Genomic DNA, 24,958 nt, shown 5'->3' on the forward strand with positions numbered 1-24,958 from the left:
CAGACACATTGGTTATGTCTGCTGATTGTGGTTATCACTTGAGCAGGATTACACGAAATGAAGGGCGGGATGGAGGGGAAGCGGAGGGGAGGTAGGTGAGCACACTGCCACAGAAGTTAATTAATTAACTTATTAATTAGAAAATAAAGTACTGCAGAAATTGAAAGAGAAGAGTTGGTCACCTTACAGTGGGGCTTTGTTTTTTTAGGGGGGGTTTAGGAAAAAGTTTAAGCAATAACAACCGTTTTCTGTTGTATTTTCTCTTATTTTCTCTGTATTTTTCAGCTCAGGGTTTTTCTTAGACATGGGTGATGTCTTTGTTTGAAGAAAAACTCCATTCCCTGTACAGTTACTGAGACTCCAGTGCCGTCATCAGCTGCAGATGCACATCACTTCTGCAGTGCCAAGGCACAGGAAGACACACTTTCAATCCAGTCATGCTCTTTAAGACATCAGTCATGAGGATCTATTTAGACATAATGATACTTCTAAAAATAAGGACTTTTTAAAATATTTAATTTTCCCTTGAGTTCTTGTTCTTGAGAATGTCACTAAGGCTCAGAGTTAAGTAAATTTTTGGTTTTCAGTATATGTCAGGTCTAACTGATTTTAAAAGTAATATTTAGACCAGGTTACTTATTGTCCTGAGTGAGCAGAACAAGTTCATGAAAAAGAGGGTGTTGCCTTGAAAGAATGAAAATACCTTGACTAAAATGCGTAGTAATTCCTATTTGATGACAGGAACCTCTACTTTCAGCTGAGTCAGAAGACCAGTCTTAGGCTGAGAAAACAATTAATGTAAGATTATTATTGCTGCTACATAAATGATCTTTTTTTTAGGTGCCTCTAGAAAGCAATGTTGTCAATGTCACCATTTCAAATGTAAATACTAAGTCTTCATACATTGTTCAGCTCAGATGTGTAACCAAGGATGGTCTCAACTGTGTTTGCATTTGGAGCAAAGAGATTTTGGTCCCTCACAGTAAGTGAAATGTAGCTTCATCCTACTAGTTGTAAATATGAATGTAAGTGCTTTTCCAATTTTTGTGCCATATGGAATAGCATTTTCAGATACTGTTGAAAATATGAACATCAGAATGACTCATTTAAGTGCACATCTCCATCTTTTACCATGTTTACCAGAACTCGTGAACAAGCCAAGAATATCATATAATGTAACCACACAAAACTCTCCCGGAAGGAGAAGTGTTCTTCTGAAGTGGGAGGTAAGGTTCACTCTGAGTCTGGGTACCTTCTGTTATGTATATGCTATTTATTTAATACATTGCAGGGAAAAACAGACTTTCTCATTGTATTGAGACTACACTTGATATGCAAAAGGCATTGGATATTGTACACTTGCTGCAGAATTCATTGCATCTATATGCTAGTGATTCAGGTGCTAGAAACCTACAAGGAAAAACTACATCCATTTATAATCTTGAAAAATCACTAAAACTTCCCTTCTTTTCCAGGGAAAAACATGTTTTCATTTTAAGAGCTTCCAGTTTTTTCTGAAATTCCTCGCAAGACATTACTAAATGTCTTCCTGTCTATGTTACTCCAAAAGTATCCAATTATTTCATTAAGATAACCCAGCCTCACAGCTTCGTGGTATCTACACACTATTAATTTTGTGCCAGAAATAACAGACAATCTTGATATCAGAAATAATCCTTGAAGAATTCACAGGCCTTCGTGTATTAAGTTTCTGCCTATATTGCAGCAATTTCCATTTCTGTGCACTGCATTCTCCAATCTCTTATTAAGATTAGTACAGTAAAATAATGAGTGAACCACCACCAGAAATTTCTACCAATGGATATTTAACAGGTTCCAAATTTGTAGCATAATTACTAGCATTTCTCTTTAAAGAGACTAGATACCTAACCAAGCCCGAGTAGATGACGGTACCCAGAGGCATAAATTTCAATTAAACACCTCTCATTTACTTTCAAGTTCCTAATAATGAGGGATATGTTCCAGTGAAATGTAGAGAACGTTACAGCTGCTTCACTGCTGTTATTGCTAATTGCATACACATAACTGTGATCTCAATTAAGGAAAATTCTTAATCCTGTATTAAAATCCTCTCAATTTAAGCATGCTGTTAATTTTAAGGAAATGCTTTGCTTCATTGATTCCTAATGACCTAATTAAAACAGTATGATTTTATCCCCATTATTGGAGGCTCCATTTTGTTTATACAGTTAAATAGTTCTTGATTTTCTGCAAGGGACATAACAGCATTTATAGAGTAATAATGTTTTTCCTCTTGCTAGGTAGCACAAAATGAGAACGTCCTTGGATATTTCGTTAATGTGGAAAGAATACCCAACAGCTGCAGCCACTCACCAAATCGCATCTCTCTCAAAGAGGGAAAAATTCTTGTAAATCTCTCCATGGCTTACTATAGAGTTAATATTTCTGCCTATAATGAAGCAGGAGAATCTCCACAAGCCATGTATATTGTCCCAGAATTCTATGGAACAGGTACTTACCTTATCATTCATTCACCAGAGTGGTTGGGAAGTTTTATGACCAATCTCCAAGGCTACTTTTAGACATACTTTGGGATAGGTGAAAGCATTCTCTTGAATATTTTTTAGGCTGATATTTTTACATACTGGGAGTCAGAATTGTTTCTTAAGAAGATACTTTGGTAGAAGTTAAGAGATAGTAATTTAATATTCAGTTTAGCACTTATTGTTTCTTAAGCTAGAGAAAGTACCATGTGCTGGATGTACTTCAGAAAATGGTTTATGGACTGTCCTCAACATCAAGTAGATGTCATGGTTTAAAAAAAAGTTCACAGAACTATGTGCAAGTCTAAATTTTTGAGGTAAATAACTATTAAGAGACCTGCTACTGTCCTTTATTTCATTATTACTCTAAATGGCACATAGGAGAAGGAACAGATAGGATGTACATGTCACTTTCTAATGAACATGTAAGCTTTGTAACGCCTTAACAAACAGTCTTTTCTTTTAAAAAATAAACCTAACAATGTTTTCCTTATAATATAAGCTAGATTCATGTGTTACAATCTTGAGGTATATTTATTGCAATATAAGAAGAACCTCTCTTACAAAGTAAGATTTTTTTTTTTTAAATTAAGCTATAGCATTCACAAGCAAAGATGTGTGCAAGTACCCTTGCTGAGCTTCAGATAGCTGCAAATGACTGCTTATTCAGAATTCTCTAACACACCCCTCATTCTCTTCTCCTTTGTCCTGCTAAGAGGTAAAAGCTTGATTTTGCCTTTACATTTCAGTCCCTTAGCTCTCTTCTGATAAAATATATCAACCGTTTCAAGCCACCTTTTCACTGACAATGTTGTCTACTGAACCTCTGAGCCTGTATTTCATGGCTCTCTCCACCTGTTTCTATTTGACTGTACTTCAGTGCAACTTCTCTGTATCTATCATGAATTACTGAGAAGATACTTAATGCGCATTAAGTCCATTCTCAAGATAAATTCCTTCTCAGCACACACAACTTTTCCTCAGCTAGTACAGCCATTTTCTTTACAGAATCATAGAATCAATTAATTTGGAAAAGACCTCTGAGATCGTTGAGTCCAATCTGTGATCTAACACCACCTTGTCCATAAGACCGTGGCACTAAAGTGACACATCCCGTCTTTTCTTAAATATTTTCAGGGACAGTGACTCCACCACCTCCCTGGGCAGCCCATTCCAATACCCAATCACTCTTTCTGTGAAGAAATTCTTCCTAATGTTGAGCCTAAACCTCCCCTGGCACAGCTTGAGACTGTGCCTCTTGTCCTATTGCTAATGGCTTGGGGGAAGAGACTGACCCCCACCTGGCTACAGCCTCCTTTCAGGCAGTTGCAGAGACTGATAAAGTCTCCCCTGAGCCTCCTTTTCTCCAGGCTAAACAACCGCAGCCCTTTCAAACAACCCCAGCAACCCCAGTTCCCTTGGACAACCACAGCTCCCTCAAAATTAATTTGCCTTTCTTGGATTGCTTTCCAGACAGGAGATAAAACAGAGAGCATGTATATCTGCCACAAGGTCCACTTCTTGTCTCAAAATGGCAGGTTGCTCTTCTCCCTCCTTAGTGTCAGTAAGAAGATCTTTCCTAGTTTGGTAGCCTGTCTTTTATAATGTCAAAATCTTCATGATCCTTTCAGAAAATGCAAAATATATGAAATACAAAACTATCTAGCTATGATTCATTGTTCTCCTCCTCCCCTACCCAGGCAAGCACTATCTCACAGTTGCTCTGTGTATAGCAGTTACTAGCGGCTCACAGGAACTTATTTAGCAACACCAGACTTCCTCTTCCTGAGGCTTGGAACAACCATTTCATTTCCAACAATCAGAAACAAGGAAAAGTCATGAACAGCAATCAACACTGTAGCCCCCAGACACCATTGCATTGTAAATGCTCAGTTTCCTGTATTGAAATACTGGTGTAAACCTTACTATGGTAAGTGGGTCACTTGCAATGATAACTACTTAATGAATAACCTCCAAAGACAGAGCAAAATGGATAAAGAAAAACCATAGGGGAGAAAACTACTTTTCTGTTTATTAACCTTTAATTGTATATTTGTTCACAGACTTGCCTGGTCAAATCCATGTCAAAAGCCAGGGAACCAATGCAGTTGTCACATGGACTCCAGAATACAATCCAAAATGTTTTGTGGTTGACTGGGGCACTGGTAAAGAGGATATGCACATGAAAATAGTAACTACGGCTACCGGAAATTTCACACTCGGTAACAGCAACCACTGCACCTCCTATGGAGGCACCCTTTCATCTCTTGGTTATTTTTGGTTGGGCAGAGTAGGATTTTCATTCTGTTTTTAAGAGCAAACTGAAGATCCATCCAGATAAGTGCAACTCTTAATATTTGTCCAGTATTGAGTCATCATCTAATGCTTAGCAACATTAAGGCGGATAAAAAGCAGAGTTTTCATTAGGATTCTTCTGGATACTGTTGGGCAAGAAATTCAGCTAAGCTGCTGGTACAATGTCTCTCCTTGCCCACATTCCAGGCACACCTGGCTTTACTGGCTTTAAAAAAAACTTTCATCTTGTACCTAGGTAAGCTTGTCTTTCAATACAAACTGCTCTATTAAACAGACTCTCTAAGATTAATTTCTATTTTTATCCCAATGTCTGTATTTGTCAAAGCTGAAGTTCTCAAGTCCAGTATTCCGCTTACCAAGCTAGGCATGATGGGCTTCAGTCAGGGATTTCTTTATGGAACAGACATTGAAAATCTTTATTAAAGTCATGTAGGTGGCCTCTTGCAAAAGCCATTCAGGACTGGTTTTTATGTACAGTAGAGAACATTTAGCTTCAGAGTTCTACCAAGTCTTCTAGAGAGTTCACTGTTTACCTTGGTTCTTCTGCAACATCTGCAGTGCCACATTATATCTAGGTTTTTTGCTTGTTTATATATTCTAGCTGAGTGGGAAATATCTATCCCTGAATTAAGATAACTACAGCCATTTTAGTTCCCAATTTCTCCTTCAGCAGCTAAAGCCTCCCATAGGGAGACTATAAACAGATCAGTCATCTTTTAAAAGAAAACCCATGTTATGTCCTGTTCTGATTCTGAAATAGTTAGCATTAAGCATCCAGAGACACTGAAGAAGGATGTACATATTTTGTACTCAATATAAAGCACTCTACAATTATACTATGCTTTGAATCTCAGAAAGCAAGAACTATACAGAAAAACTATGAAACTGTTGTCTTTCCTCTACTTCTTTGTAATTTATAACTTTTCAGTAAACCCTGACATACCTTTATTTGTTTTCCAGACAATTTTCAACCATATAAGTTGTACAAAATAATGGTACATGCATCTGATGTGTGTCAGTGTGAAAGTTTCCTAAGACATGAAATTACTTTTGGAGTGACCCACTTTTACAACGTTGAAGGAGGTATTCCTCCCCTTTGAACAACCTCACCCATTATATTTCTTCTTGTTTCCTATCTGCAGCAATAAAAGGGAGGCTACACAAGATTTCTTTTCCAGGTGACTGAACAGCATTCTCCAGTTAGCGTTGCCTTTAGGCTTAGCAGTTATGTCCTAGCAGTGAATTACCTTAAAGGAGGTATTCCTCCCCTTTGAACAACCTCACCCATTATATTTCTTCTTGTTTCCTATCTGCAGCAATAAAAGGGAGGCTACACAAGATTTCTTTTCCAGGTGACTGAACAGCATTCTCCAGTTAGCGTTGCCTTTAGGCTTAGCAGTTATGTCCTAGCAGTGAATTACCTGAATGCTGTTCCTTACTGACAAGTCCACAGAAATATTTATTACATGCGACATTACCAGAAATAACAGGAAGAGGGTCTCAGACCCATGAGGCTCAAATTTAAATTAAATCAGATTTTCCAATCCCAATTTCATAGTGTCTTATATTGCAAATTGAAAGGAGTATGACTGTCACTATTGGAGTAAAATATTCATAATGAGACAGTCACAATTTCTGCCTATTTTGGTATTGTTTAAGGTGAGGGGCTTTTACTCTATGGGATTTTGCCTTTCTCTTGCATCCTTTACGTTGTATTTATGGGATCTAGAATCCAACAAGAAACTCTCTTGGAAGCAGCTAGGTTTCAGTCTTGTATGTCTACTGCACAGGTATTGATGCAGAACTCAAATATCTGTTTTTTTAAGTTCCTAGGACAGGTCCTGGTCATGTGACAATTCTGAATATCACAAAGCATTCTGCAGTTGTGAAGTGGACTGAAATACCTGCAGAAGACTGTCTGGGCTTTCTCCAGGGATACAGGATCAGTTACACAGATTCATCAAGGCAGAAGTCTCCGGGTAAGCCACCATTGCCAGAAAAAAGCAGCAGCTCAGAGTTAAGAAAGAAAAGTTTAATTCAGACCATTAAGTATACTGAGTTATTTATGCTTTCTGTGCAAACTGAGCGCTCTGCTCTCAAAGGTCAGCTCCTGGTTAGACTTTTTGTGCTCTAGATGCTCCCATGAACACCTAGAATTTTCTAGATATTATCTCAAATTAAATATTGCTACTTCCTTGAAAATTAATTTACAGCAGAATTCTCTAGTAACACTTAAAGGAAGACATACACTTACAGTATTTCTGAAGTATTAAGATTTCAGTCACAACACCTTTATGTTTCATCGCAACTCATCCGAGCTTGAGTCTGAGCCTTTGTATAGGATGTAAGACATTATATATTTCATTTTTCAACTCAATTAGCAGATTGTAATTCTTACCGGTTTCCAAAGACACCACTATAAATTTACTTTTAGAAACATTTTCTTAAATTGGTAGTTTTTACGTTTAATTTTGGACTTCATGACCTCAAAGGTCTTTTTCAACCTTAACAAACTACAAATGATGGTACAAACCTTAACAAATGATGAAACTTCTACACATTGGAATAAATGAATAGCTGTGAATTCAAACCACTTGAGTTTTCAATTAAAAAAATCCCCATACTTCTTTTGATAAGCATTTTCTTTCTGCTCTATAGTGGAAAGTCTCTTTGCCATAAGTAATAACACATTATCTTTGTACATACTGACTTTCAAATAAAATTGTAGACATGCTAGAGAAGACAAAGAGCATCTAAGACAAAGGGAGAGAGTAAGAGTTCTATAATTCATGTTGACCTATGCCTTTACAGAGCCATAGTCTTCTGGAGACTCTATTCCACTTCAAATACCTATCTGAAAGCACAAGAGGAGCCAGAATGGGAACATCCAGGACTGAACCTAATTTCTTTTTTTTTCCTCTGCCTTAACCAGTCAATACAGCAGTGACATGACACCCAATTGCCATGTTTTCCAGGCAGGGAGTATAATTCTATTGGAGAATTTGGGGGAAGAAAGTCCATAGGCTACAGCACCACATCTACTTCTGTGAAGATCTTAAATCCACAGTGACAAACTTGAAAAGTAATTTCTGCCCCATTAAAAACATCCTTACAACATGGTTGCATGTACATTATTCTGGCCAAGGGAAAAATCCCTGCACCATCAGAAAAGAAAGGCTGAGCTGAAAGCCCCACAAAGCAGGTAAAGCAGAATGCACAGCCCTGTTCCTGTACTGAATGATGAGTAATAGTATTAGCATAAATCAAGCTGAACAACTACTTGAGTGAGACTAAAGCTTTGATAAGGGCTAGTCCTAATGTTAACTGTTACAATCAACATAAAAACAATGCTTCAGCATGTTAGATATATTTTCCTCTCATGAAGTGTACACAGCCTTCTGTATTCTTCACCAGTGATGGTTTGACCCTGGCTGGGTACCAGAGCAACTGGATGCCAGACCCACTCTGTCCCCTCTGCAAGTGGACAGGGGAGAGAAAATAAAACATTCACGGGTTGAGATAAAGACTAGAAGAGATCTCAGATTACTCTATGGACAAAACAGACTTGGCTTGGGGAAATTAATGGAATTTAATGCCAGTGAAATTCAGAGTAGGATAATGACAAGTAAAACAGATCTTTAAAACACCTTTCTCCACCACTCCCTCCTTCCCAGGCTCTACCTCTTCCCCATCAGCAGCACAGGGAGACACAGACTGGGGCTTGTGGTCAGTTTATCACGGATTGTTTCTGCCACTGTTCAGGGAGAAGAGTCTTCCTGCTCCAGTGTGGGGTGCCTCCCATGGGAGACAGATCTCTGTGAATTTCTCCAGTGTGAGTCCATCCCTTGGGTTACAGTTCTTCATGAACTGCTCCAGCATTCACAGTGTTCACTTCTTACAGGGTGTAGTCCTTCAGTCTGCCCCAGCGTGGATCTCCCATAGGGTCACAAGTCCTACTGGGAAACCTGCTTCAGCATGGGCTTTTCTCTACATGGGTTTGCAGGTCCCTGCCAGGACCCTGCTCCAGCACAGGCCTCCCACAGGTTCACAGCCCACTCTCAGGCCTCCTCTGCTCTGGCCTGGGTCTCCTCCACAGGCTGCAGGTGGATCTCTGCATCCCCAGGCACCTCCATGGGTTCAGGGCCACAGCTGCCTCGCCATGAACCACGAACCACAAACCACGTGCTGCAGGGGAACCTCAGCTGCAGCACCTGGAGCACTTCCTGCCCCTCCTTCTCTCCAGGCCTTGGTGTCTGCAGGGCTGTTCCTCTCACACATTCTCACCCCGCTCTTCTCTGGCTGCAATTACATTTGCACAATAACTTTCTTTTCCTTTTAAATCTGTTATCACGCAGGCATTACCACCCTTTCTAATTGGCTCAGCCTTGGCCAGCAGCACATCTGTCCTGGGGCCAGCTGGAATTGGATCTGTTGGACATGGGCAGCTTCTGGCAGCTTCTCACAGAAGCTGCCTCTGTAGCCCCCCTGCTACCAAAACGTGGCCATGCAAACCCAATACAGCTTTGGTGTGTTAAAAGCTCATGCTTCTTACCTCTGCATTTAAAATGTACATAAATATTTCAGAGAAATCTGGTATCCATCCAAAGAACATCTGCACAGTGTGGTTTCCTCCAGATGAGGATTAGGGCATTGAAATTTTGCCTCTTCCCCAGTCAGCAACACTGATACATGCTCAGTCATGAGAGTTCATCTAATCATCTCCTCCCCAAACCCTCCTGTATTTCAGCTCTTACTCTCAACTCTTCTACCACAACTTACCATCTCACCGGACTGAAGGAAAAGACCACCTATCGTGTACAGATTTCAGGATTCACTAGTGCTGGAGAAGGACCTCTGACTCTTTCACAACCTTTCAGCACTCCAAAATATGGTACTCTGGAACCTCTATGCATCTGCATTACTCAGCATGAATCCTTGCTTTATGCTCTCTCTGTGCTTACTCACAAGGTTTATTAGTCAATCCTCAGTTGCTGAGAGCAAATACAGAAAATTGTTCCTCTGTAAGAGGTAAACTTTTATCACAGAACAACTCTGCCTGTATTTCATTACCTAGTATACAGGGAAGATTTAGCTAGGGTTCTTCATTTCTGAGACCTTTTCTGACCTTCTTGCGCTAGCTATGTGCACATATCTTTATCTATTGACAGTTACTGTCATAGATTTCAGCAGTTTAAATTTCTGCCTGACTAGTAAAGTTCAATCATCTGCTCTTGGCAAAATCCTGAGCAATCACATAAAACTGGCTTCCTGAGCCATTAACTGTAAAATTAAAAAATTAAGTATCTTTCAATTGCTCCTATGTGGGTGAAAACTAATCAAAGTGGTTTTTGCTTTGTTATAATTTAAGTACATTTTAAGTAACAGGTCCTTTAGCTCGCTGGCAAAAGTTTTCTTGTCTCAGAGGTGCCTGGAAAGGCTAATACCAATACAATTACATTTAAAAAGTCTAAAGAACTTAAAATCATGTAGGGTTGACTAAACTTAGTCTTTCAAACATTTTTCACACTTCACCAGTTAAACTAAAACTAACACTGCAACAGACTTATTTTTGTTTGCCCACAGGTTCCCTTAATGAATCTTTCTAAATAGAAAAAGAAAAGAACATGCTAAGATGCTATCAGTAACCTGTAAAATTCAGAGACAATAGTATGAAAATGCTTTCTTCCCACAAAAACTTCTGTGTGTTAAGTGAAGGAGGTATAAAATCAAACAACTGAATAGTCAAAAGTGTGAAGCAGAAAAAAAAAGACGAGAAATTTAAAATATTTCTTGAAATCAACAAGGATTGCACCCCTCCTCCCCCCTACTGAAAACTTTCTCCTGTCAATACAAAATATTAAAGTGGAGCTTTTCTGCAGGACTCTATTCCACTCATCCTAACAAAACATATATTTGGAGAGGGTTCAATTGTTCAGTAAAGTAACAAAAATGCAGAGTGAGATTAATACAATGTTTTAAAAATTCAAGTAATTACAGTGAATTTAAACATTACATTTACTATTTTTCCTCTCCCCCAATATTTCACAGGTCACTTAATCCATTAGGAGAATCTCAGGTTTCTTTGCTATTAAAGCCTTTTTCAGCAACAAGGCAATACACAGCTTTCTAAATTAGTTTTTACTACTAGGTAGCTGTTTGGTTTAAAAAAAAAAAAAGAGACATTTTTGTTGGGGGATGGGTAGGAAAAGAAAAACAAGTGGCTTTTTGCAAATATGGTTTGTCAATATCAGTAACACAATCATGAACTGGCCACACTTTCCTGGCACTATTTTTAAACTTTTGATGTATCCATCTATAAAAAAGACCTCTACACCGACTCAGTCTTAACATCACAATCAGTTTTGGTTCCGGTGTTAGCAGCAGTGTTACTGCCTGAGCACTTTATCAACCTTCATTAACCTCTCAAACACTTTCTCCTCTTTAGGCAGGTGGGATATTGATAGAAAGTACCTCAAGCAAGTATTAACAGAGGCGATAGGAGACATAGGTTTGCACCAAGGATTGACAAGTGGCTGATTACAGATAAAGTGGTCTTAATGTTCTTAGAAAGTAAAGCATGGACACTAACCAAATACACAAAACATATTATTGCTATGAGGACCATGCATGATCTCACAAAAACCCCAACCAAATAAAACAAACAAACAAAACCCAACCAAAACCGACCAGCCAAAAAATCTCCGAAACCCTACTAATAAATCCTGAAACAGATTAGAAGCCACTTTCGCTCAAATAGTTTCTTGTCAAGTCAGACATGCATGAGGGTCCTGACCTACTAAAATCAACTGGAGCTCACGTAACAGCATGGGGTGAAAAAGTATACTTGACAGGTTGGAGAGAAGGGCAGAGAAGAACCCTCTGAAATTCAGCAAAGGCAAATGCCAGGTCCTGCACCTGGGGAGGAACAAGCCCAGGCACCAGCACAGGCTGGGGCTGACCTGCTGGGGGGCAGCTCTGCAGAGAAGGACCTGCGGGTCCTGGTGGACACCAAGCTGTCCATGAGCCAGCAGAGTGTCCTGGTGGCCAAGGAGGCCAGTGGTATCCTGGGGGGCATTAGGAATGGCATTGCCAGCAGGTCATGGAAGGCGATCCTGCCCCTGTACTCAGCCCTGGTGAGGCCTCACCTGGAGAGCTGTGTCCAGTTCTGGGCTCCTCAGGACAAGAGAGACACGGAACTCCTGAGCGGGTCCAGTGGAGGCTACAAAGGTGTTTAGGGAACTGGAGCACCTTACTAATGAGGAACAGCTGAGGGAGCTGGACCTTTTTATCCTGGAGTAGAGGCAACAGAGAGGGGATCTTACCAATGTATACAAATACACTAAGGGCAAGTGTCAGGAGGATGGGGCCAGACTCTTTTCTGTAATGCCCAATGACACAACAAGAGGCAATGATCATAAACTGAGACACAGGGATTTCCACCTGAACATGAGGAAGAGCTTCTTTACTGTGAGGGTGATGGAGCACAAGAACAGATTGGCCAGAGAGGCTGGGGAGTCTTCTTCCCTAGAGGTATTCAAAACCTGCCTGGATGCCATCCTGTATCACCTGCTCTAGGTGAACCTGCTTTAGCAGGGGTTTAGAACAGGTGATCTTCAGAGATCCCTTCTAATCCCCACTGTTCTGTGACTCTATGATACCTAGATATCTTAAGAATACAAACCTGAAAAGCTCATGCTCCCCTGAAAATACCAGGTCTAGCTTTAACTAGATTTTACTTAAATTCCAGAAGAAGTGTAAAGTTGGCTTTGACTTCTGTTTGAAATACTTCTCTCATGAAGTTAATAAGGCCTTTCTGTACTTAAACACCATAAATCTGATTCTATCTTTCTGTTTCCCATCAGATAAAGGAGAATTTGAAGGTTTTGTGATTGGCCTTTGTTTCAGCATGATACTCATTCTGGTTTTTGCACCACTCATTTGTTCTCTAGTGCTTAAAAGGTAAGAACAGAATATTGGCTGGAGTTGTTAGCAGCACTCTCGTTTTGCTTAGATCTGGGCTTCATAGCACTGAGCCTTTTTTGTCATTAAAGGCAACACAACTCAAAAAACACACAACATAAAAGCCACTGTACTCATTGCACAGTGAGAGCAATTACAAGTCACTATATGCTGATTAAAATAGTAAAAAGAGTTTGTCAAAAAATCTATCATCTTTAGCTTTTGATTCCATTATCTAACGACCTCCTGTCACAAACACCCTTAGAAAGAGCCAGGACCATTTCTCACAGTGGGAAATATGCTCTATATGTAGATAAAGCATGCATTTAATTGTTTTTATCTAACATGTTTCTTGCAAACACATTTAGATATTAAATGTATAAAGTATGCATACAAGCACATAATGAGAAAGAGTAATATATGAATAAGTAGGAACAAGACAGAAAAACAAGGGTGCCTGTAAGATGTGAAGGTGGTCCTCTTATTTTAGGAGAAATTGTTTCCCACAATAATAAAGTATTCACCCCCACATAATAATCTGAGGCACAGTATTGCAGCATACACTACGACTTAAAGAAAATGGTTTGCATAGTAATGGGTTCTAGTATTAATTTTTTGACAAACTTAATTGCATACAGCCAGTCATGTTACTATTTAGTGTCCTAGAACACTACCCTCCCTTTTTCCCCTCTTCACACAGCACCAGCCTCAGAAGCTGAAAGCGCAGCAGCTAAAGGACAGATGGCGCAACCTGTGGCTTGAAAGCCATGAAAACCACAGCATGACATAGCCTGCTTTAGCTGAAACTCCTGTCCTTGCCTCTGGGAAACATACTCCCCATGAAGCCTCCTGTGCTCTTACCTTTTCAGATTGTACTTTGAGTTCCACTGTGTCTGATACAGTAGTTTTGACAAGAACTTCTGAGACCTACACCAAAGTTTTGACCTAGAGCAAACTTAACTGTGTTAAACTAAGACCACACTTCATTGTCTGCGCCCAATAGGAAAGAAAATGAAAAAAAACCCTACAAAACAAACAGGCAGCACACAGGAACCCAGCACAGCACTACAAAAGAGTGCTTAGATTTGTAAATTTGTAGTAATATTGAACATTTTTAACTGAGATGAAGGGTGCAGCAAAACCCTCATCTCAATTGCCTTCTTGATTTGTAAAAAAGGAGCCAGCCAGTGAGCCAAACACCTATCTTCACAGGATCAGCAAGAGATCCAGTAACTTTACAGCTACATTCTTCACCTCAAACCACAGCCTAAGCAGACGCGAAGTATCCTAAAGCTAATGAAATCTAGATTTAATTTCAAAACTGAAAAACGTTGAAGCCAACACTAAGGCTGAGTGATGGACTACTTAAACTATCAGCCTCTCTTAATGCTGTGTTGAGGCTTTTTTAATGGAGGTGAGATGCTGTATGTAATAGCTCCCAGAACGAGCCAAACACAAAACAATCCGGAAAGAGCAGGAGCTGTGTTGCCCCCTTAGAGCTTCTTCCAGACCACCAGTGCCATTGCACACAGGCTGAATGAAGCAGTATCTTGCTCTTTGTATTTAACGGAAAGGAAGCCCAGGAGCAAGTACTTACTGAAACAAACTTTGTCCTAGTTGTCCCAAAGCCCTCAAGGAAGATAGAGGTTTTTTGGAAATGATAACTAATTAGATGTATAGAAATATTAGATGTATAGATTAAATGTATAGAAAGAGACAACTTTGCCAGCACTTTCACAGCTCCTTTGTCATTGAACAAAGATGCTAATCATCATTAACTCAGCATTTTAGTGTCGACTACCGAGTTTGTTCTTCAGCTTCTAATTAGCATTATGCTTAAAAATCTCTGTAGAACACCTTTTTTTGATGGTCACAAAAATATTAATATGTTATATAGGAACAGTAATTAATTTAAATGCAGAGGAAACGTCAGTCATTTAACCTGATTATAAATTTAAAATACTTCTTTACAGGCTGAAAATATCATACTGGCCCAGTGTACCAAGCCCAAGAAACAGCAGTGCACTCCAAGATATGGCAAGTACTCTTCTGATAGCATGAAAAAATACACAGGGGAGATCTTTGATTAATCTATAATGCTAGTCATTTGTTCTTTCATACTTCACTCCAGAAGATGTCTAATATCAACAGCGGGAAAGCCAGAGTAATATTCAAAATACAGGATAGGGGATGGCTGTTATTTAGGCATAGGCTGTATATTCTTTTAAATTTAATAAAGGTCTCAGACTTTTCTGAGTACATTGTAGAGCATTTTTAAAGGCATGGTTCTTAAAAGAACAAATCAAAGCTGAATGGGGGTAGATGGAGTCTAAAGAGAGAAATTCAGTGTTTATATCCAGTCAGTTTTCACCAACTCAAACTGATTATTAAGTTCAAGTTATTCAAAATACAAAGTAATGAATTGTGGCCTAATTCCAGAGAAGTTTCATGACAGAGGGCATGTGACATGGTGTTTTCTGAAGTCTGCTCCTCACTCCTCAGTCTCTGCTTGCCTCCAAAGCAATCCCGGGACTCTGGCTGGCAGCTGGTGGCTGGCTGAGGAGCACCTACTGGTCAACAGGCACCAAGGTTCAGCAGCATCCTCACATCTTGCCCACAGCTTTCTCATATGTTTTGATAAGTATACCTTAATTTCAGCACTAAAAAAGCAGGGAAATCAGCTGTTAGGAAAAAATAAAGCTGTTAGAAGCAGCTGCTGGAGACCACATTATCCACCTTTGCCTATTAGTGGACTTGTTTTTATCTTTGCCTTCTTGCCTTCCCCCTTTTAATAAGATTTCTGCAGCGGTTTTGGTGACATCTGATACTAAAAGTTCTCGTCTTAGAACACCTACGTTTATCTCTTAAGTCTCAGACCACCTACCACTGTGTTTTTGGAGCAGGGACTAGTACTGCTTCGCTTCTTAAATCTCTTTTTCTGGAAGGCCTGACCTTAATTTGGCACTTGTCAATCTAGTAGTTTCTCTCATGATCTTTAACAAGCAGACTTCTATCTAGTCAAATTTCAGGCATTGGCTAGTAGGTGTCTACAAGCCAGACACTGGCCAAAACTGGGATACAGAGTGAAGTAATCAGAAACAAAATTTCAGAAGACCCTGATAGTCTGCTAGTAATCAGAAGTTTTGCTGAATATCAGCATTGCTTCCTGTGACACAGCAAGTATGGATTTTCATATTCTGGATCAGGACTTCCTCACCTTCTTTCTTCCTTTCTTCCACCTAAATGTAGATAAAGAAGTGATGAGTTCAGAGCTATTATCAGGTAGTCATTTTGCAGTGAAGAATTGCAAGTGAAATACACTGAGGCTGCATGCTACAGAAAGGACAAATAGGTTTTATGAACCACAGTGCCACTTTGACACAAAATATTTAAAAGCAAAATATATAAATTTAAAATGCCTTTAACTTTTCCTTCAGAGACAAAGCAACTGTCTAAGAAAATGAAGTCTGTGTTAACCACACCTGGTAAAGAATACCGTAATGTTGATAACATGTCAGACACAGAAATGCCAGATATCAGATAATGGCTTGGGAGAAGGCAGAAAAAGCACTATGTCAGGAGACAGTACAATAAACAGGTTACCAGATACATTGTCAAGAAGTAATTTGGTATTCTAAACAATTAATGAACTGTGGAGAAAGGCATTCCCCAAATGGGCACTGCAAAACAAAGGCAGGGAGCAAATCTTGCTACATTCTGTGTGTTTATTCTATTGCATTACAAGAGAAAAATACAGATATCTGATGTGGTATTGCTGAGATTTCAAAGAGCAGCATTCTTATTTCCCAGTCAGATCACAAATAGTAAGAAGAAGGAAATAAAAAACAATACACACTTACTTATTTCTTGCAAAAAGTATTTAGAGCAATGGGTGGGGCGGGGAAAAGGAAAGAAAAAAACCTAATAGCTATGCCAGCCTGCCCATAATTTAAAAAGCATTATGGCAAATGTGGGCAAACCTGGAACAATCTAAGTGGAAAATAAGAAAACTTGGTGTTACCACCTGTTCTCCATTTAACCATCCAGAATTTGCAAAAACTTGTTACCCCAGGTATACTCGGATCACAACATGGCATGAAGTTTAATAACAAACTGTTTGCAGCAGCTGACAGGTTAATCTCGTCTGGCTGCTGTTGCTGCCTTTTTATAGTGACATATTTTCTAAATTTTTTGAAAGCTGTTGTTCTCAGAACAGCACATCATGAGACTTGCATTTTATCATCACTACTTTTGGTCCCAAGTAAACATAAAAGCAAGAAAAACTTTGCTTAAATACTTTGGGACAGGAGAAGAGGATCCCCTAAATTAGGGAAAAAAGTATTTTCACTCATATTTCTAAAACCAAAAATGAGATAAAATTAATTAATTAGCATATTATTCTTTTTCCTTGCTTTGTCTCACAGACTAACTGGAAACCCGTTTCAAAGTCACTGCTTCAGGCCCTGTCAGACAATGATACCACCAGCCTTTTTGTCATAGACCATGAGTCAAAGGCTCCTCTGATGCTAGACCTCTTCACAGATGGTGGACAAGGCAGCAAGCGTGACACTTGCCAGTCAGAAAATCCTAGCAATAACATAGACGTGAGTCTGAGGCATGAAGAAATCCCTGCAGAAGCAGTTACAAGTGAAGAAGACATCATTTCCATTGAAGTACCACTCTTGAGTGACTACGCCAGCATGGAGTTCAGCCAGAAAGCCCTGATGAGTCTGACAGTGAGCATGCCTGAAAGAGCTGCTCCTCCTCACCTGGAAATGGAACTAAGCAGTAAGCCAGCACAAACTGTGCATAAGGTTTTGTTTGCTTCCCAGGACTACCTCAAACAAAGCCAGGTAGTACTTTTGCCATCTGGACCAACTTTCATGGGACAAGTCAATTAAAACTGAAGCATCTTCATAATTTTCCTTACCATAAAATCAAGTTCCAACACTTCTGATGCTTCAGTGGAGGCACTAGGACCAAATAAGATAGTGAGCTTGTGACAATAGTTATCTCCACTACAGTAAGTTTCCTTGGTGAAATAGGTTGATTATATGATTAGATTAACTATTTCACCTCAGTCATTCAGTGGAAAGTCCTACCATCTTCACACAGGCAAAACTTTCAGGGACTCATATGAAAAATCTTTCAGTAAAGTACCTCTTGCTTGGTATTTTGTTCCAAGGCACTCAGGAGCCATTCAAGGCTTCCACTCTAAGCACAGTATCCTTGTAGATATCAGGAGAATTCTCTACTCACTATGATCAACTTAAGATCTGAATTTCAGATCTCATAAGTTCTTCAGCAAAAAAATTTCACCAAGAGTATCTACCACTCCAAAGAAGCTCTCCAGTTGATCAAAGGTGGCCAGAGAAATTAGTCCAAGTCTTTCAAATTAGGAATCAAAAATTATGTTTATTGGTCTATGTAAAACACCATTAGTACTTTACATCCTAGAACTTTACTTATTGTACATAAATAGTGCTGTGTAAGTGAAGATGATAATAAGTTTCATTAACAGTATTGGAGTTGTTACTTGTATTAAATTAAGGTTATTTCCTCTTACAATTACCTACAAATTCAGATAAAACCCCATCCATATTCTGTGATGAGCTGTAGCTGCAGATATGTTTTCACACTGCATGGAATGTAAATAACTGTAACACAGACTTCAGGAGATGAACAGATAGCTCTGTTAGCCATCCCTCAAAAGATTGCATGGAAGAGGAGCCACTGGAATACAGGGGGTAAAAGTGTGTTCCTCAATATGCTTTCTATGCGACTCCATCAGGTATCTCCACAATGCAAGGAGTCTGAACCATTTTCAGCCTTACAAGAGTTTCTCAGTCATGAATTCTGCAGGCATGAATGGTCTGCACTTATTGTAGAAAACCCAGTTTATTGTTGTTGTCTAAAGCTTAAGGAGCATTTTATTAGAATTGCTTTGTGGAGAAAGAAATTGGTCAACTGTACCATAAGTACCAGAGAATCCATAGATGGACTTTTTTTAAAATTCTACCTGTTGTAACTGCTAGATTTAGCTTAGCACGCTGTAGCTCCTGAGAGCTCAGCAGGGGTTACCCAGGCCAACGCGACCCGGTCACATCCCGCAGTCCATTTCAGATGGCCCCGCGATATTGCTCTGGTCAGCTATCAGCATTACAACAGTGATGACAGAGGAGGCGAGAAGGGTCTCTCATGAGACCTGAGATGGCTTTAATCACATCTTGTCCTGGTGACCCTCAGAGGCAGAGAGACCTCGTAGTCTGGTGCAGGATGGTTTTGTCAGGGTCTCAGGGGCGGTCCCTGGGCAGGGTTGGGGTACAGGAACCAATAGGGAGAGCCCGAGGGAGTGGCCAGGAGTAGGGGCAGGGAAGAGCAGGAGGGAGAGTGCAGCATTGCAAAAGCAGCGGGTTAACAGGCTACCACATCTCTCATTAAAAGTGAAGGACAATTGACATTCACACAAATATTTCCATGCATACTAGGCAGTATGAATTGTAGAACAGCCATGCTTGCAAAAACTCAGAGAAATTCCATATCCCCCACTTCATTGATTTAGTGAGAATCCATAACAAAACCTGGTTTATTCATTTTCCTTATTTATATTCACTCTCTCTTTAACTACATCTCTCTATATCTGTTAAGACTGCCAGGAATAAACCTGTATTTCACTGTGGGTTATGCACCGGTTTTTTTCTTAGCCCTCAAAATTCACTGTTCCCCCACAAAGCAATATGCGCTCATGGTTGTTAAATCTTGTAATTGAAACAAGGGATAAGAGGAGCACTCCCCAGAGATCACACAAGTTTGGAGAGTCTTTTAAATATCTTTCTACTTTTTTTAAACTTCAATCTGGTGACCTCACCTGATTTGAATCTAAGAGAATGCAAATGATCCTGCTATTAGTGCAGTTATTTTTACTTGTAATATCTAGTAGTGGTGTTGAAGAGCTGTTCCAGAAAATGAAGTCCTGATATACAATCAAGTAGTCATAATTTGTCCATTTCCAAAATATAAGAATCATCTATGCTCCTTACTTACAGTATTTCTTTCATTTCTGGTCAAAGAAACTTATTTTCCTGGTGCAGTTTGTACCTTCAATAGCTTTACTCATCCCTGTAAACAATGAATTCTTCTTTTCTTACTCTGCACCTACCAAACCAATACATATTATTCTGTTATGGATAAAGTATGTATAAAGTAAGTAAGGAGAACCAAACCAAAGACTTGCAAGCAGTTTCAGTATATGGAGCAGGCTTATAGATGAAACTCAATAGACAGCTTGGGGTTTTAACCTGGTGATTATTAACTCCACTGTACTAGCCATTGTCTGACATCTCGCTAAAGAAAATTCGTGTAACAGGACAGGAGAATTGTATTAGAAGCACCCATGGATATTAAATAGAAGAGATAGATGTATTCTACTTTCAGTTATAAAGCTCACAATATATGCAATTCTTAACTGATCTCATTAAAGCAGTATTTGTACAATAGCTGTAAACAGTACATTTGGGAGAATAAGAGATACATGAAAAATCCTGGTGTGGAGATTAGATATAAATGAAGAACTCATCCCATCATGATGAGTTCTTGAGAGCAAAGAAAGAAGCTTTTATATGGAGAGAAATAGAAGAGTACACTTGCTAAATATTTTCATGCAGCCAAAAAGGAGGCTTAGTTCGAATAATGTATTTACTCAGGGACACAGGATTAGGAGACACACTGCTCAGTTCTTCAGGTTAGGGAAAAATATCTTTCTGTGGTATGTTTTTATGGTTGGCTCTTCCGTGGAGATTTTTAGTTCAGTTGGAAGGGTCCTACAACAGTCATCTAGTTGTACTCTCTGACTTCTTCAGGCAGTTTAAAGAAATGTGTGCATATACTGGTGTATAGCGACTGCAGAAGCCTTCCTCTACAAATAAACATGTTCATTCCATGTGCCATAGTACTGTTCAAGTGGTTTGTGTAGTGTTCTTAGCTTCAATATCCTTAGCTTCAATGTATGTTATGCTGAGTGAAATTGCAGATATGAAGGCTCAGGACCTTGCACAAAAGGCAAGATATTTTATAATTAAAATTTTGCTTTCTTTTCACATTCATCATAGCTCTGGATGATCTGGATGATCATTAGTGAGAATTTAGACATGGTAAAAGCTTAGACAACTGTAGGCCTGGAGGCACATCAGCACATCACATCGGCATATGCACATCAGCATAGTGATTTATAGCAGGGGATATTGTACTGCAAGGTTACAGTGCTTTAGCATTCTGTATCTACAGAGAAAGGAAAGTAATAGTCTAATATAGCACAAAGCTAGGTTAGTACTTTTTCTGGCAGCCAGAGTAGATGGTTTTGCTTGCATGGACATGAAGATTTTTTTAATTATTTTAAATTTTTTTATTATATTTTTTATTTAGTGCTTAAAAGTCAGACTACAGTCCAGTAGTTAGCACTGAAAATTCCCACAGTGTGTCAGAGACAAAACAAACAAGTACTCATCCTGGAACAGGAGATTGCAGCAACCACAGTATTGTAGAGGTTGACTCTGTATTAGTTAACAAATGAATAATAATGTCTACCAAATATCTACAAATTCCCCCAGAATCTAAGCATTAGAGGTACTGTGACAACCCTTAAAGCCACTTTTATGCCACAATAGTATCTGCAGTCGTGCAGAGTCCTCTGGAAAGAAAACACAGGGGCATCCTGTCAACCCAAGTCAACTGCAGTTACTGCTACAAAAAACATAAAATAATGTAGCAATTCAGGAAAGACCTCTAGCTCCAGAAGACACCCATCTTGGAGCTCTTGACTCTGTGTCACAAGCTCTTGGTTTGCCTGTTTCTCTTTCTCTTGATGGCACTCTAGGTCTGCTGCCTGAATGATGTTAAATGTGTTCCGGTACAATGTTGATGGAATCTGTATGAACCTGGATAATAAAACTTGTGACAGCTTACACCACTAATTTCTGAGCACTGTTTATAGAAGACTGCTGCCAAGACAGATCATTCCATGCCAGTGGTGTTGGGATGGGAATAATCTTATCCTCACACCTGTTTCAATTCTATAGCAGAACCACCAGTCTGATTAATAAAACTTAGAACAGCCTGCTGTGCTAGAAATGGTCATTCCCATTATTCATCCTCAGAGACCCCTCCAGTGCTTCACAGAATCACAGGATCACTGAGGTTGGAAAAGGCCTTTAGGATTGAGACCAACTGCAAACCTAATACTTCCAAGCCCACCACTAAACCATGTCCTTAAGCGCCTCCAGAGATGGTGACTTAACCAGTTCCCTGGGCAGCCTGTTCCAAGGCTTGACAAATCCTCCTGTGAAAAAAGGTTTCCAAGTATTCAATCTAAACCTCCCCTGGTGCAACTTGGGGCCATTTCCTCTAATCCTCTCACTTGTTACCTGTGAGAATGTACTGGCACTCACCTCACTGCAACCTCCTCTCAGGCAGTTGTAAAGGGTGATAAGATCCCTTCCCTGAGCATCCTTCTCTCCAGGCTAAACATCCCCAGCTCCCTCAGCCACTCCTTGTAAGACCTATGCTCTAACTTCATTCCGCAAAGCCTTCCCCAGGCAATCTGGTGGGCTTATTACTTTACAGAAATAAACCCACCAAGGAAGTAATCTGGATTTGTTGAAGTGGTAGACACAGGAGACAAAGAAAAATCCTGAAGAATGACAGACAAAGCTACAGCCAGCCCTTACAGGGAAACTGACATGAAATGTGTTCAGTTCCTTGCTGGAGACACTGGACTCTAGGCAAGCTGGAGAGTAGTAGACATGCTACTTTACCTGAAAAATTACAGGCTGCAGCCAGTTTTTCATAAATTGCTAGCACAGAAGTGGATAACAGAACAGTAAAGCTCTTACAGATAGTCTCTGGCCTTTCCCAAACAGTAATCTGGGGCTGAGCCCAGAGAGTGGTGGGGAATGGTTCTTCATCCAGCTGGGGACCAGTCACTAGCAGTGTCCTCCCAGTATCAGCGCTGGCCCCAGCCCAGGTTAGTATCTCTTCTGATGATCTGGATGAGGGGATTGAATCTACCCCAGCAAATTAGCAGATGACACCAAGCTGGGTGTGAGTGTTGATCTGCTTGAGGGTAGGAGGGTTCTGCAGAGGGCTCTGGACAGGCTGGATTGATGGGCCAAAGCCAACAACATGAGGTTTAACAAGACCAAGTGCCTGGTCCTGCAGGTTGGCCACAGCAATCCCCCGCAGTGCTACAGGCTGGGGACAGAGTGGCTGGACAGTGGCCAGGCAGAAAGGGACCGGGGGGTACTGATTGACAGCAGCTAAACATGAGCCAGGGTGTGCCCAGGTGGCCAGGCTGCATCTTGAATCCTGTGTTCAGTTCTGGGCTCCCCAGTTTAGGGAGGATGTTGAGATGCTCAAATGCATCCAGAGGGCAACAAGGCTGGTGAAGGGTCTGGAGCATGAGTCCTATGAGGAACAGCTGAGGGATCTGGGGTTGTTCATCCTGGAGAAAAAGTAGCAGCATTGTAGTGAATCCTGGCTGGACCCCTTTCCCATATTCCAATATCAAAGACTTGTGCAAGGCAATTAAGGAGTTTTGGATGCATAGTAACTATTTTAAGATCCTTTTAAGTGCTACCTTTTCTACACATCTGTTAGTGCCTCATGATTTGATTACAATAATGCAAACTCTTCTCACACCTGGTGAATTTGTGTTGTGGGAACAACAGTGGAAGCTAATTTTATCTGATTTATTGCGAATTCTATGGCAAACTCCAGATAATTATCTGGATTTTGACAACAATTATATCACACTAGACCATTTATCTTTATTGGTGACAATAATATCGCAAATCCTCAAAAACAAGCAGTGCTTATTCCACGTCCTGCTCTTATTGAAATAACACGTGCTGCTGAAAAGGCCTTAACATTACTACCATCTCAAACTCCTGAATCTCATTATACTAATATTAAACAATTGCCAGCTGAAAATATTATTCACTTTTATAAGCATTTGCACGGAGCTATCTTTTCCCAGGTCCCTAATCCTGACCTCCAACAAGCGCTCCTACTCGAACTGCTCCAAGTGAATATGAATGATGCTTGCAAACAAATCATCCTGACTCTTCCTTTGCACCCCCCTCCGACTGTTGAATCCATCCTCGAAGTCTGTACAAAGACGGTGCAGCTGAACACAGCTGTTCCCCTTTTGAAAAAAGTGGGGATGGTGGAGGAGGTTGTGGAGAACGTGATGGGTACAGGGTGACACTTTACCGCGCCATAAATCGAGTTTCTCCTGATGGGAGAGAATTTGCTGAAAGGCTTTGCAAGGAGTTTGAGAGATAAACCGAGATGTCTCCTTTAGTTTCAATGCTTCCAGATAGTTGTTTATTAAGTCTTATCACAGGAACTGAGCCACTAGCGTGACCCAGATACAGCACAGAAGGAAGAAAAGTAGGAATGAGTCCAATTATCAAGATTTACACAGCCTTTTAAAGATATTTTAACCAATAGTTACTAAAAACATACATTATTTTCACTTTCACTTATTCAGTAACACGACTAGGAACTGCGGAATTTTCTATCCAATCATTCCAAACCACTTTTACTGCAGAATATGGAGCAGTAGAAGGAGAAGAAGGTTTAGAGAACAACAACAATCCTCCATTTTGATATTTTTTACTCTTATTTGTTTACTACAAAGAGAAGCCTAAAAGCTCTAAATTTTTCACCCTGTGACAATCTTACATAGTAGTCTATCACCTAATTCACACCACTGTATTTTCTAGTTCTTGTCTGACTGTTGGTAATTTTTTCCAAGGTTTGAAGCTAAAACAGTGTTGTTCAGGGGGGTAAGAACCCTTAAAAACAGGCAGAGAAAGATTCTTGGCACTCTGGGTTCCCACACAGGGGAAACTCAATCTCGAGGTAACCTTACAAGCTATCGTTGTCAGAAAAAGGGACGTGTGGCTCGGAATTGCAGAGCAATTATAACTGCTGCTAAAAACTCTTCAGAGACTGTTTCCCCAGGTCAACAGCAGGGAAACTAATGGCACATCATAGTTCCACGTTCAAACAAAAACAGAGCTGCAGACAAAGCAGCTTGGACTCCTGGACTTAGGTTTAAGGTAACCTGTGATGAAACACACCATTTCAACAACAACAAA

General features: G+C 40.0%; 1 protein-coding gene across 1 annotated transcript in view; it reads left to right on the forward strand.

Moving 5' to 3' along the window:
- LOC116438357 (interleukin-6 receptor subunit beta-like) overlaps positions 1 to 21,769 on the forward strand; it is a 33,396-nt gene extending 11,627 nt beyond the window's left edge. The window contains exons 6-15 of the mRNA XM_032097223.1: positions 841 to 982; positions 1,144 to 1,226; positions 2,283 to 2,493; positions 4,589 to 4,747; positions 5,802 to 5,924; positions 6,668 to 6,820; positions 9,589 to 9,732; positions 12,704 to 12,800; positions 14,774 to 14,837; positions 17,225 to 21,769. Coding sequence (XP_031953114.1) covers positions 841 to 982; positions 1,144 to 1,226; positions 2,283 to 2,493; positions 4,589 to 4,747; positions 5,802 to 5,924; positions 6,668 to 6,820; positions 9,589 to 9,732; positions 12,704 to 12,800; positions 14,774 to 14,837; positions 17,225 to 17,701 — 1,653 coding nt within the window. The 3' untranslated portion in view covers positions 17,702 to 21,769. The remainder of the gene's footprint in view (positions 1 to 840; positions 983 to 1,143; positions 1,227 to 2,282; positions 2,494 to 4,588; positions 4,748 to 5,801; positions 5,925 to 6,667; positions 6,821 to 9,588; positions 9,733 to 12,703; positions 12,801 to 14,773; positions 14,838 to 17,224) is intronic.
- Positions 21,770 to 24,958: the final 3,189 nt, after the last annotated feature.

The sequence above is a fragment of the Corvus moneduloides genome, chromosome Z (genome assembly GCF_009650955.1).
Source record: "Corvus moneduloides isolate bCorMon1 chromosome Z, bCorMon1.pri, whole genome shotgun sequence".
Lineage (NCBI taxonomy): Eukaryota > Metazoa > Chordata > Aves > Passeriformes > Corvidae > Corvus > Corvus moneduloides.